The sequence below is a fragment of the Daphnia pulicaria genome, chromosome 2 (genome assembly GCF_021234035.1).
Source record: "Daphnia pulicaria isolate SC F1-1A chromosome 2, SC_F0-13Bv2, whole genome shotgun sequence".
Lineage (NCBI taxonomy): Eukaryota > Metazoa > Arthropoda > Branchiopoda > Diplostraca > Daphniidae > Daphnia > Daphnia pulicaria.
Genome location: NC_060914.1, coordinates 4,108,064 through 4,121,947, shown reverse-complemented (window position 1 = coordinate 4,121,947; position 13,884 = coordinate 4,108,064). Strand labels below are relative to the sequence as shown.

The following is a 13,884-nucleotide window of genomic DNA, read 5'->3' as shown; positions in this document are numbered from 1 at the left end:
ATTAACATGGCCAACTGTCGCCAACATTCTTGCTACCCTTCCTCCGATTTCTCCAATCTTGGACGGCATGTAGACATTGGGACTAATAACCACAAGGACTAATCGAATGCGTCACTAGAACGCGACACTAGAACGCCCTTCCACCACTAGAACGTCCATATTTTAGCCAAGACATTAGAACGGAAAAACCTCTAAATTCCGCAGCGACACTAGAACGTCCACATTTAAGTAACGACAATAGGACGGAAAACCTCTAAATTTCTCTGCGACAGTAGAACGGATTTTGCGACATTAGAACTTTCATATTTTAACAACGACTCTAGGACGGGAAATCATTTATAATTATTGCGACACTAGAACGGCTATAAAATAATCTGCTGCAGGGAATGATTCTTTACCGCTAGATGGATTTGGAATGCGTCACTAGAACGCCTGCCCGACACTAGAACGTCCATATTTAAGCGATGCAACTAGGACGGGAAAAACTATAACGACACTAGAACGGCTGTAAAAGAATCTGCAGCGGTGAATAATTCTTTATCGCTTGATGGATTTGGAATGCGTCACTAGAACGCCCGCCCGACACTAGAACGTCCATATTTAAGCGACGAAACTAGAACGGGAAAAACTATTGCGACACTAGAACGGCTATAATAAAATCTGCGGTGGGGTCTCATTCTTTACCGCTAGATGTAGGAGTTGTATAAAGTTTCCGTTTAGGTTGCGCGAATTTTAAAACATCGCATGGATAGACTGGTACAGCTTACAGACAAAAAAGACAGGATAACAACGGCAAAGTATAGTAAATCCTATATATTAATCCCTAAAAAAACTATTCTTTCTGAAAACCTACATATTATCCTTTAAGTATTAAGATAGAAAAGCAAGCTTATCAGCTCGCCGAATGGATAGTCGTAAGCCAGTTAAAAACTGTCTTAAATGACAAATTCAGGACCTATTTTGTATTCAAAAGTGACGTTACGTTGTTGAGTGACAAAGGCACACGAAAAGCGAATTTGTGAGACAGCAAAACAGTAAGAAAATAAAACAAATTTATTCTGGGTTATTTTCAAACCATTGATCTTGTGTAACCTGACACAACATATTTAGCCGTCTTTCTTCCATCTTTCTAGCAAATAACCCATCGCCAGTCGATATTTTCAATGCTCTTTGATAGTCAAATGGCAAGACGGCCAAATCACTAATGTGTCTTACCCTTGAAAGAGCGACGAAAGTCAGGCCGGCGGTTTCTTTGGGACCGATGTCTACAACAGTTTTGCCTAGAGTTTCTCCTTGAGATTTCCATACGGTCATCGCATAAGCCAGGCGAAGGGGAAACTGAATCCGGACGGCTCTCGTGTCATCAGACCGTATGGATATTGCCGGGATTGGTATACAGTTGTGAGTTGAAATGCCGTTATTCATGGTTGTAGAGAAGAATTGAGGACCGGTATAATCAGGCCATCTAACAACGATGAAATCAGGCAGATCAACATTGGGCTGTTTGGAATAGACGATGTCAACCACGGTACCTCTGGCACCATTAGTGAGACCCACATCCGTGTTGATGTTGGATGTTAACGTTACTTGGGCTCCAATCGCAAGGTACAGTTCAACTTCAAGCCCTCGAAACTGATCAGATGGCTTTGACTTGCCACTTGAAGGCACATTTACCGACCGTAGTAGGGTGATTGGCATTTGAAGTTGTGGTAATTTAAAGTAATTCCTGCGATTAACAGCTTCGTTGGTGGCAAACAAGTAGGTCGCATCTTCAAAATCAGTGCCAAAGTTGGCAATGGCTTCCGGATTCCTTGCTTGAAGGAATTTCCACTGGTCTATGGAACAGTTTCCCTCTCTCAAAGAGTTGAGTGTGTCCAGGAATGTTTGCTGGTCAATGTCGCCATCTTCTACTTGTTGTCGTCGAACTTCTGTCAACTTGATGACGGATTGGAAAGCCAAGTAAGCGGCCCGACCCTCGTTGGCAAACGGTGCTGTTGATTGGGAATAGAGGGAAGGAGCAGCCACAGGAGGAAGCTGAGCTGGATCTCCAACCAAAATAACAGTCAGCCCACCACAAAAAAGGTTGTTGCCTTTAGCTTCACGAAGACGAGCGTCAATTTTTCCAAGCATGGTCAAGCTCAACATTGAATATTCGTCAATTATGATAATTTTAACATGACGAAATTTCTCTTGAAGAGCTGCCAGTTTCGCTCCATTAAGAGGGCCAAACTTTGTGCCTTGGCCTTTTTCTACTGGAATTTGAAATATCTTGTGCAAAGTTTCACCGCGGATGAGATGGGCAGCTTTCGCGGTGTAGGCCGAACGGACGATATGTTCTTTAGGGACAGCACTGGAAATTGCTGAAATAGTGAAGGTTTTGCCAGTACCAGCTGTGCCATTGACGATCAATAACAACTGTTTCCGAGATTGCAGAGCCTCAACAACCATATCGAACCACATTCGTTGTGAACGATTCAGTTGACTGGGACTGACAAACGGTAAATCTGTAGAATCAGTGCCGAGATCTCTTCCGTTGGTTAGATGATTAACCACCCAAGTGCTTCCACAGGCCAATTCATGTGGAGTGTAATGAAGCTGAAGACTAGTCAGCCAAGGGAAAGAACGGTCAATCACAGGTAGATCAGAACGAACTTCTTGTTCGCCAGCAGGTCGCATACCGACCGCTTGCTGCCATTCAAGTTGATTAAAGTTGTCGTTTTCAATGTTGTCTTCTTCCTGGAGGTCATCAGCTGCCTGATCTAATCGACTTTGTAATTCTTCGTCTAAGTTGAAATATTGACGCAGTTCCTGAGCTGCAGTCAATCGAAAGTCTTGCCATTGGCGTACGACAAGGTTGTCATCCAAAAGCATTGGAATAGATGATTCCGTCCATGGGAAAAACTTGATTAGCGAATATCGGCAGAACAGATGGTAGGTAGCTGACGTAGGAGAATTTCGATGCACCGGGAATGTCAAAACAATGGTCTTGTCCGGCTTGGGATTATTTCTAAGATTCCCTTTGACGACAGTGAAGTGACGACAAAACTCGATAAAATTGGGTTGATCAAGATTCCAATTGGGGTAGGTGTTTTGTTCAATGTAAACATGACGTTTGGCAAAGTAGGTAAGCAGAGTTGGTCGAGTTTCCAACTCACCAGTCGTTGGATTTCTGAAGACTTCGTTTACAGTCAGGTCCAAAGAAACGTTGACGTAATTGAAGGATGATTCACAGTGGTGGCCGGAAAACAAAATGCGCGACGCTTCACCTTTCCCGATGTCACGATGGCCAATGGAACGAATGATAGAGGAGCGAAAAGCGGAGCCAGCATTATCTGTGACATCAGCCTTGTTGATAATCGTTTTGATCACTTGCTGTAAAGTGTTTCCAGACCGCTCTTGTTTGCTAGCATACTTGACCATGTAGTTCATTGCAGCGTGATGATCAAGAATGAGCTGAAGATCTACATTGGCACACCAATGTTCCAACATTGATCTGTTGTGAACATTCATGTACTTGTCGTTTCTTTTGAGAACAATTTTCGCACGAACAGAGTCTGTGTTTCCGATTTTTTCAAAAACTATTCTCGATTCACTAACTAGATCAAAAGGAAAGTGGAAACGACATTTGCCGTCCTTCGATTTACAGTAACCGTCTGGTCGACAGACGTGACGTTGAACACAGTTTGCCAATCTTTCGTAGAAGTCGTCCATGGCTGCTCCATCGTTCAAAATTGACGAGACATTGCTTGAACACGGATGGGGAACTGGTACTTCAGCATTGAACGGGTTGACTGGATCAGACCGAGTATTACAGGCACACAACAGAGTATCGGCATACTTTAGAACCTTGAGTTCTGCAAGAATGCCGGCTTCAACTAGATCTTGCTTTTCTTGGACGTCTTGTTCGCTAAGGTTTGCTGTGTACTGTGGATCAGCTAGTTTTTGCGCCATAAGTCGGCCAGCGTAGACTTTAATCATTAGGTCGGCAATCCCCGGGTCGTTTTTGAGCTTTACAACACCGTGGGCATGAATGGCTGTTCTTGATTGCCACTCGAAACGATACCAAAACCATTCGAGATCCAAGACACCACCGAAAAAATGTTTCATGAAAAGACGTAATTTTTCGGAAAAGTACCAGTCTGCTAGATGTAAATTTGCATTTGTACTCTGGTAGCGAAGTTTTGGTTCAGCTGAACCGTTGGGCATGAGACGATGGAGGTCGTCCCAGTGATTGTCAGCAAAGCTAACAGTAAAAAAAGCCGTGCCAAGACCTTTCTGTTGCATTATAGCCTCTAATTCTCTCCGACGCTTGCTCCAGTAGGCGTCACTGCCAGTGACATTGGCTGTATAGGAGTACATTTTGCTGATGACCGAGTCAAGTTGACCGTTGGCAGCCATAGCCTTAAGTTCCTCCATAGACAATGCAGCTTCTTCGGGATTTTGTCTCAGAAAAACGGAACACTGCCCAAGGGCTCGATGGCGTCGTATGCGATCAACCGACCAAAAACAGAAGCGCTCATGTTCAGCAAACGGATAATACAAATACCCGTTTGGATGAGATTCGTCGGGTTCCTTTGTACAATCAATCTCGGCATATTTCATTAAGTGGTTAGAAGCAACGAGTTCGGATAGGTCTTGTCTGCGACCTTTCTTTGTTGGGTCAGCTTGCCCAAGAGGAAACAACTTGATGAAAGCCAGAGATGCAAGACCAGACATGACCTCAAATTCGTTGATAGGCTCAGTTGAAATTGTTGGCCAATTAACCGGATCGAGCGCATTTAATATTTCATTTTGTTGAGGAGGCCTGATGTTGTTTGAAATGACGAAAGCGACATCAGGAGGTTGTGGCTGATCAAGAATGTCTTCTGATGGAACATCCCTTGTCATGGCTCCTTCGTCAGTGACATTCAATTCATCGTTGTCGCTGTCCATCGTCGGAATATTTAACAAAGGTCCATCTTCGGGCAGCAAATCACAGTTGGTCTGGCTAAAAGTGATACGATGTGAAGCAAAGCCTGGATGGTTCTGAATGAGAAATCGGCCAACTGCTTCAACTCGTTTACGGCAAACTTTGAATTCGGCACAGGTGTTGTCCACACCTCTCCTTCTTATGACGAGGCACGGAAGTTGCTCTGCTGTGAGAGGAATCTCTCTGATGAATCCGGCTACGTCTTGTTTGAAATTTGCCACGTAGCCACGAGAAACATGTCCACCAGAAGGTAGCCTAATAATCGCATACGCAGAAAAAAAAAAGCCATGTCACTTTGTCTGTATGTATGTATGTATGTATGTATGTATGTAACGCTCCATAGCTCGGGCTTTTTACGACACATTTCAGACTTTTTGGTCTTAAAAATTAGACAAAAAATATGCGGTGCGACCAGAACAAAAATAATTTCATTTACTTAATTAGTTCTTCTGTAATTAATGAAAAACTGTTAAAATAATTGCTTAACGACTAGTGACATCTGGCGGTGGCGACTACAACTTTTCACCTTAGGTTTAAAGTGATTTGATGTTGGATGTTAACGTTACTTGGGCTCCAATCGCAAGGTACAGTTCAACTTCAAGCCCTCGAAACTGATCAGATGGCTTTGACTTGCCACTTGAAGGCACATTTACCGACCGTAGTAGGGTGATTGGCATTTGAAGTTGTGGTAATTTAAAGTAATTCCTGCGATTAACAGCTTCGTTGGTGGCAAACAAGTAGGTCGCATCTTCAAAATCAGTGCCAAAGTTGGCAATGGCTTCCGGATTCCTTGCTTGAAGGAATTTCCACTGGTCTATGGAACAGTTTCCCTCTCTCAAAGAGTTGAGTGTGTCCAGGAATGTTTGCTGGTCAATGTCGCCATCTTCTACTTGTTGTCGTCGAACTTCTGTCAACTTGATGACGGATTGGAAAGCCAAGTAAGCGGCCCGACCCTCGTTGGCAAACGGTGCTGTTGATTGGGAATAGAGGGAAGGAGCAGCCACAGGAGGAAGCTGAGCTGGATCTCCAACCAAAATAACAGTCAGCCCACCACAAAAAAGGTTGTTGCCTTTAGCTTCACGAAGACGAGCGTCAATTTTTCCAAGCATGGTCAAGCTCAACATTGAATATTCGTCAATTATGATAATTTTAACATGACGAAATTTCTCTTGAAGAGCTGCCAGTTTCGCTCCATTAAGAGGGCCAAACTTTGTGCCTTGGCCTTTTTCTACTGGAATTTGAAATATCTTGTGCAAAGTTTCACCGCGGATGAGATGGGCAGCTTTCGCGGTGTAGGCCGAACGGACGATATGTTCTTTAGGGACAGCACTGGAAATTGCTGAAATAGTGAAGGTTTTGCCAGTACCAGCTGTGCCATTGACGATCAATAACAACTGTTTCCGAGATTGCAGAGCCTCAACAACCATATCGAACCACATTCGTTGTGAACGATTCAGTTGACTGGGACTGACAAACGGTAAATCTGTAGAATCAGTGCCGAGATCTCTTCCGTTGGTTAGATGATTAACCACCCAAGTGCTTCCACAGGCCAATTCATGTGGAGTGTAATGAAGCTGAAGACTAGTCAGCCAAGGGAAAGAACGGTCAATCACAGGTAGATCAGAACGAACTTCTTGTTCGCCAGCAGGTCGCATACCGACCGCTTGCTGCCATTCAAGTTGATTAAAGTTGTCGTTTTCAATGTTGTCTTCTTCCTGGAGGTCATCAGCTGCCTGATCTAATCGACTTTGTAATTCTTCGTCTAAGTTGAAATATTGACGCAGTTCCTGAGCTGCAGTCAATCGAAAGTCTTGCCATTGGCGTACGACAAGGTTGTCATCCAAAAGCATTGGAATAGATGATTCCGTCCATGGGAAAAACTTGATTAGCGAATATCGGCAGAACAGATGGTAGGTAGCTGACGTAGGAGAATTTCGATGCACCGGGAATGTCAAAACAATGGTCTTGTCCGGCTTGGGATTATTTCTAAGATTCCCTTTGACGACAGTGAAGTGACGACAAAACTCGATAAAATTGGGTTGATCAAGATTCCAATTGGGGTAGGTGTTTTGTTCAATGTAAACATGACGTTTGGCAAAGTAGGTAAGCAGAGTTGGTCGAGTTTCCAACTCACCAGTCGTTGGATTTCTGAAGACTTCGTTTACAGTCAGGTCCAAAGAAACGTTGACGTAATTGAAGGATGATTCACAGTGGTGGCCGGAAAACAAAATGCGCGACGCTTCACCTTTCCCGATGTCACGATGGCCAATGGAACGAATGATAGAGGAGCGAAAAGCGGAGCCAGCATTATCTGTGACATCAGCCTTGTTGATAATCGTTTTGATCACTTGCTGTAAAGTGTTTCCAGACCGCTCTTGTTTGCTAGCATACTTGACCATGTAGTTCATTGCAGCGTGATGATCAAGAATGAGCTGAAGATCTACATTGGCACACCAATGTTCCAACATTGATCTGTTGTGAACATTCATGTACTTGTCGTTTCTTTTGAGAACAATTTTCGCACGAACAGAGTCTGTGTTTCCGATTTTTTCAAAAACTATTCTCGATTCACTAACTAGATCAAAAGGAAAGTGGAAACGACATTTGCCGTCCTTCGATTTACAGTAACCGTCTGGTCGACAGACGTGACGTTGAACACAGTTTGCCAATCTTTCGTAGAAGTCGTCCATGGCTGCTCCATCGTTCAAAATTGACGAGACATTGCTTGAACACGGATGGGGAACTGGTACTTCAGCATTGAACGGGTTGACTGGATCAGACCGAGTATTACAGGCACACAACAGAGTATCGGCATACTTTAGAACCTTGAGTTCTGCAAGAATGCCGGCTTCAACTAGATCTTGCTTTTCTTGGACGTCTTGTTCGCTAAGGTTTGCTGTGTACTGTGGATCAGCTAGTTTTTGCGCCATAAGTCGGCCAGCGTAGACTTTAATCATTAGGTCGGCAATCCCCGGGTCGTTTTTGAGCTTTACAACACCGTGGGCATGAATGGCTGTTCTTGATTGCCACTCGAAACGATACCAAAACCATTCGAGATCCAAGACACCACCGAAAAAATGTTTCATGAAAAGACGTAATTTTTCGGAAAAGTACCAGTCTGCTAGATGTAAATTTGCATTTGTACTCTGGTAGCGAAGTTTTGGTTCAGCTGAACCGTTGGGCATGAGACGATGGAGGTCGTCCCAGTGATTGTCAGCAAAGCTAACAGTAAAAAAAGCCGTGCCAAGACCTTTCTGTTGCATTATAGCCTCTAATTCTCTCCGACGCTTGCTCCAGTAGGCGTCACTGCCAGTGACATTGGCTGTATAGGAGTACATTTTGCTGATGACCGAGTCAAGTTGACCGTTGGCAGCCATAGCCTTAAGTTCCTCCATAGACAATGCAGCTTCTTCGGGATTTTGTCTCAGAAAAACGGAACACTGCCCAAGGGCTCGATGGCGTCGTATGCGATCAACCGACCAAAAACAGAAGCGCTCATGTTCAGCAAACGGATAATACAAATACCCGTTTGGATGAGATTCGTCGGGTTCCTTTGTACAATCAATCTCGGCATATTTCATTAAGTGGTTAGAAGCAACGAGTTCGGATAGGTCTTGTCTGCGACCTTTCTTTGTTGGGTCAGCTTGCCCAAGAGGAAACAACTTGATGAAAGCCAGAGATGCAAGACCAGACATGACCTCAAATTCGTTGATAGGCTCAGTTGAAATTGTTGGCCAATTAACCGGATCGAGCGCATTTAATATTTCATTTTGTTGAGGAGGCCTGATGTTGTTTGAAATGACGAAAGCGACATCAGGAGGTTGTGGCTGATCAAGAATGTCTTCTGATGGAACATCCCTTGTCATGGCTCCTTCGTCAGTGACATTCAATTCATCGTTGTCGCTGTCCATCGTCGGAATATTTAACAAAGGTCCATCTTCGGGCAGCAAATCACAGTTGGTCTGGCTAAAAGTGATACGATGTGAAGCAAAGCCTGGATGGTTCTGAATGAGAAATCGGCCAACTGCTTCAACTCGTTTACGGCAAACTTTGAATTCGGCACAGGTGTTGTCCACACCTCTCCTTCTTATGACGAGGCACGGAAGTTGCTCTGCTGTGAGAGGAATCTCTCTGATGAATCCGGCTACGTCTTGTTTGAAATTTGCCACGTAGCCACGAGAAACATGTCCACCAGAAGGTAGCCTAATAATCGCATACGCAGAAAAAAAAAAGCCATGTCACTTTGTCTGTATGTATGTATGTATGTATGTATGTATGTAACGCTCCATAGCTCGGGCTTTTTACGACACATTTCAGACTTTTTGGTCTTAAAAATTAGACAAAAAATATGCGGTGCGACCAGAACAAAAATAATTTCATTTACTTAATTAGTTCTTCTGTAATTAATGAAAAACTGTTAAAATAATTGCTTAACGACTAGTGACATCTGGCGGTGGCGACTACAACTTTTCACCTTAGGTTTAAAGTGATTTGATGTTGGATGTTAACGTTACTTGGGCTCCAATCGCAAGGTACAGTTCAACTTCAAGCCCTCGAAACTGATCAGATGGCTTTGACTTGCCACTTGAAGGCACATTTACCGACCGTAGTAGGGTGATTGGCATTTGAAGTTGTGGTAATTTAAAGTAATTCCTGCGATTAACAGCTTCGTTGGTGGCAAACAAGTAGGTCGCATCTTCAAAATCAGTGCCAAAGTTGGCAATGGCTTCCGGATTCCTTGCTTGAAGGAATTTCCACTGGTCTATGGAACAGTTTCCCTCTCTCAAAGAGTTGAGTGTGTCCAGGAATGTTTGCTGGTCAATGTCGCCATCTTCTACTTGTTGTCGTCGAACTTCTGTCAACTTGATGACGGATTGGAAAGCCAAGTAAGCGGCCCAACCCTCGTTGGCAAACGGTGCTGTTGATTGGGAATAGAGGGAAGGAGCAGCCACAGGAGGAAGCTGAGCTGGATCTCCAACCAAAATAACAGTCAGCCCACCACAAAAAAGGTTGTTGCCTTTAGCTTCACGAAGACGAGCGTCAATTTTTCCAAGCATGGTCAAGCTCAACATTGAATATTCGTCAATTATGATAATTTTAACATGACGAAATTTCTCTTGAAGAGCTGCCAGTTTCGCTCCATTAAGAGGGCCAAACTTTGTGCCTTGGCCTTTTTCTACTGGAATTTGAAATATCTTGTGCAAAGTTTCACCGCGGATGAGATGGGCAGCTTTCGCGGTGTAGGCCGAACGGACGATATGTTCTTTAGGGACAGCACTGGAAATTGCTGAAATAGTGAAGGTTTTGCCAGTACCAGCTGTGCCATTGACGATCAATAACAACTGTTTCCGAGATTGCAGAGCCTCAACAACCATATCGAACCACATTCGTTGTGAACGATTCAGTTGACTGGGACTGACAAACGGTAAATCTGTAGAATCAGTGCCGAGATCTCTTCCGTTGGTTAGATGATTAACCACCCAAGTGCTTCCACAGGCCAATTCATGTGGAGTGTAATGAAGCTGAAGACTAGTCAGCCAAGGGAAAGAACGGTCAATCACAGGTAGATCAGAACGAACTTCTTGTTCGCCAGCAGGTCGCATACCGACCGCTTGCTGCCATTCAAGTTGATTAAAGTTGTCGTTTTCAATGTTGTCTTCTTCCTGGAGGTCATCAGCTGCCTGATCTAATCGACTTTGTAATTCTTCGTCTAAGTTGAAATATTGACGCAGTTCCTGAGCTGCAGTCAATCGAAAGTCTTGCCATTGGCGTACGACAAGGTTGTCATCCAAAAGCATTGGAATAGATGATTCCGTCCATGGGAAAAACTTGATTAGCGAATATCGGCAGAACAGATGGTAGGTAGCTGACGTAGGAGAATTTCGATGCACCGGGAATGTCAAAACAATGGTCTTGTCCGGCTTGGGATTATTTCTAAGATTCCCTTTGACGACAGTGAAGTGACGACAAAACTCGATAAAATTGGGTTGATCAAGATTCCAATTGGGGTAGGTGTTTTGTTCAATGTAAACATGACGTTTGGCAAAGTAGGTAAGCAGAGTTGGTCGAGTTTCCAACTCACCAGTCGTTGGATTTCTGAAGACTTCGTTTACAGTCAGGTCCAAAGAAACGTTGACGTAATTGAAGGATGATTCACAGTGGTGGCCGGAAAACAAAATGCGCGACGCTTCACCTTTCCCGATGTCACGATGGCCAATGGAACGAATGATAGAGGAGCGAAAAGCGGAGCCAGCATTATCTGTGACATCAGCCTTGTTGATAATCGTTTTGATCACTTGCTGTAAAGTGTTTCCAGACCGCTCTTGTTTGCTAGCATACTTGACCATGTAGTTCATTGCAGCGTGATGATCAAGAATGAGCTGAAGATCTACATTGGCACACCAATGTTCCAACATTGATCTGTTGTGAACATTCATGTACTTGTCGTTTCTTTTGAGAACAATTTTCGCACGAACAGAGTCTGTGTTTCCGATTTTTTCAAAAACTATTCTCGATTCACTAACTAGATCAAAAGGAAAGTGGAAACGACATTTGCCGTCCTTCGATTTACAGTAACCGTCTGGTCGACAGACGTGACGTTGAACACAGTTTGCCAATCTTTCGTAGAAGTCGTCCATGGCTGCTCCATCGTTCAAAATTGACGAGACATTGCTTGAACACGGATGGGGAACTGGTACTTCAGCATTGAACGGGTTGACTGGATCAGACCGAGTATTACAGGCACACAACAGAGTATCGGCATACTTTAGAACCTTGAGTTCTGCAAGAATGCCGGCTTCAACTAGATCTTGCTTTTCTTGGACGTCTTGTTCGCTAAGGTTTGCTGTGTACTGTGGATCAGCTAGTTTTTGCGCCATAAGTCGGCCAGCGTAGACTTTAATCATTAGGTCGGCAATCCCCGGGTCGTTTTTGAGCTTTACAACACCGTGGGCATGAATGGCTGTTCTTGATTGCCACTCGAAACGATACCAAAACCATTCGAGATCCAAGACACCACCGAAAAAATGTTTCATGAAAAGACGTAATTTTTCGGAAAAGTACCAGTCTGCTAGATGTAAATTTGCATTTGTACTCTGGTAGCGAAGTTTTGGTTCAGCTGAACCGTTGGGCATGAGACGATGGAGGTCGTCCCAGTGATTGTCAGCAAAGCTAACAGTAAAAAAAGCCGTGCCAAGACCTTTCTGTTGCATTATAGCCTCTAATTCTCTCCGACGCTTGCTCCAGTAGGCGTCACTGCCAGTGACATTGGCTGTATAGGAGTACATTTTGCTGATGACCGAGTCAAGTTGACCGTTGGCAGCCATAGCCTTAAGTTCCTCCATAGACAATGCAGCTTCTTCGGGATTTTGTCTCAGAAAAACGGAACACTGCCCAAGGGCTCGATGGCGTCGTATGCGATCAACCGACCAAAAACAGAAGCGCTCATGTTCAGCAAACGGATAATACAAATACCCGTTTGGATGAGATTCGTCGGGTTCCTTTGTACAATCAATCTCGGCATATTTCATTAAGTGGTTAGAAGCAACGAGTTCGGATAGGTCTTGTCTGCGACCTTTCTTTGTTGGGTCAGCTTGCCCAAGAGGAAACAACTTGATGAAAGCCAGAGATGCAAGACCAGACATGACCTCAAATTCGTTGATAGGCTCAGTTGAAATTGTTGGCCAATTAACCGGATCGAGCGCATTTAATATTTCATTTTGTTGAGGAGGCCTGATGTTGTTTGAAATGACGAAAGCGACATCAGGAGGTTGTGGCTGATCAAGAATGTCTTCTGATGGAACATCCCTTGTCATGGCTCCTTCGTCAGTGACATTCAATTCATCGTTGTCGCTGTCCATCGTCGGAATATTTAACAAAGGTCCATCTTCGGGCAGCAAATCACAGTTGGTCTGGCTAAAAGTGATACGATGTGAAGCAAAGCCTGGATGGTTCTGAATGAGAAATCGGCCAACTGCTTCAACTCGTTTACGGCAAACTTTGAATTCGGCACAGGTGTTGTCCACACCTCTCCTTCTTATGACGAGGCACGGAAGTTGCTCTGCTGTGAGAGGAATCTCTCTGATGAATCCGGCTACGTCTTGTTTGAAATTTGCCACGTAGCCACGAGAAACATGTCCACCAGAAGGTAGCCTAATAATCGCATACGCAGAAAAAAAAAAGCCATGTCACTTTGTCTGTATGTATGTATGTATGTATGTATGTATGTAACGCTCCATAGCTCGGGCTTTTTACGACACATTTCAGACTTTTTGGTCTTAAAAATTAGACAAAAAATATGCGGTGCGACCAGAACAAAAATAATTTCATTTACTTAATTAGTTCTTCTGTAATTAATGAAAAACTGTTAAAATAATTGCTTAACGACTAGTGACATCTGGCGGTGGCGACTACAACTTTTCACCTTAGGTTTAAAGTGATTTGATGTTGGATGTTAACGTTACTTGGGCTCCAATCGCAAGGTACAGTTCAACTTCAAGCCCTCGAAACTGATCAGATGGCTTTGACTTGCCACTTGAAGGCACATTTACCGACCGTAGTAGGGTGATTGGCATTTGAAGTTGTGGTAATTTAAAGTAATTCCTGCGATTAACAGCTTCGTTGGTGGCAAACAAGTAGGTCGCATCTTCAAAATCAGTGCCAAAGTTGGCAATGGCTTCCGGATTCCTTGCTTGAAGGAATTTCCACTGGTCTATGGAACAGTTTCCCTCTCTCAAAGAGTTGAGTGTGTCCAGGAATGTTTGCTGGTCAATGTCGCCATCTTCTACTTGTTGTCGTCGAACTTCTGTCAACTTGATGACGGATTGGAAAGCCAAGTAAGCGGCCCAACCCTCGTTGGCAAACGGTGCTGTTGATTGGGAATAGAGGGAAGGAGCAGCCACAGGAGGAAGCTGAGC

General features: G+C 44.0%; 3 protein-coding genes across 3 annotated transcripts; all 3 read right to left on the bottom strand.

Moving 5' to 3' along the window:
- Positions 1–1,053: 1,053 nt before the first annotated feature.
- Positions 1,054–4,359, bottom strand: LOC124326939. The gene is made up of 3 exons (XM_046785654.1): positions 4,167–4,359; positions 3,645–3,968; positions 1,054–3,461 (listed from the first exon to the last, which is right to left on the bottom strand). The coding sequence occupies exons 1-3, from the start codon at positions 4,357–4,359 to the stop codon at positions 1,054–1,056; spliced, it is 2,925 nt and encodes a 974-aa protein (XP_046641610.1).
- Positions 4,360–5,502: 1,143 nt separating this feature from the next.
- LOC124326938 lies at positions 5,503–8,307 on the bottom strand. Its single transcript, XM_046785653.1, has 3 exons — positions 8,115–8,307; positions 7,593–7,916; positions 5,503–7,409 (listed from the first exon to the last, which is right to left on the bottom strand). The coding sequence occupies exons 1-3, from the start codon at positions 8,305–8,307 to the stop codon at positions 5,503–5,505; spliced, it is 2,424 nt and encodes an 807-aa protein (XP_046641609.1).
- A 1,143-nt stretch (positions 8,308–9,450) lies between these two features.
- On the bottom strand, positions 9,451–12,255 carry LOC124326937. The gene is made up of 3 exons (XM_046785652.1): positions 12,063–12,255; positions 11,541–11,864; positions 9,451–11,357 (listed from the first exon to the last, which is right to left on the bottom strand). The coding sequence occupies exons 1-3, from the start codon at positions 12,253–12,255 to the stop codon at positions 9,451–9,453; spliced, it is 2,424 nt and encodes an 807-aa protein (XP_046641608.1).
- Between the last annotated feature and the right edge of the window lie 1,629 nt (positions 12,256–13,884).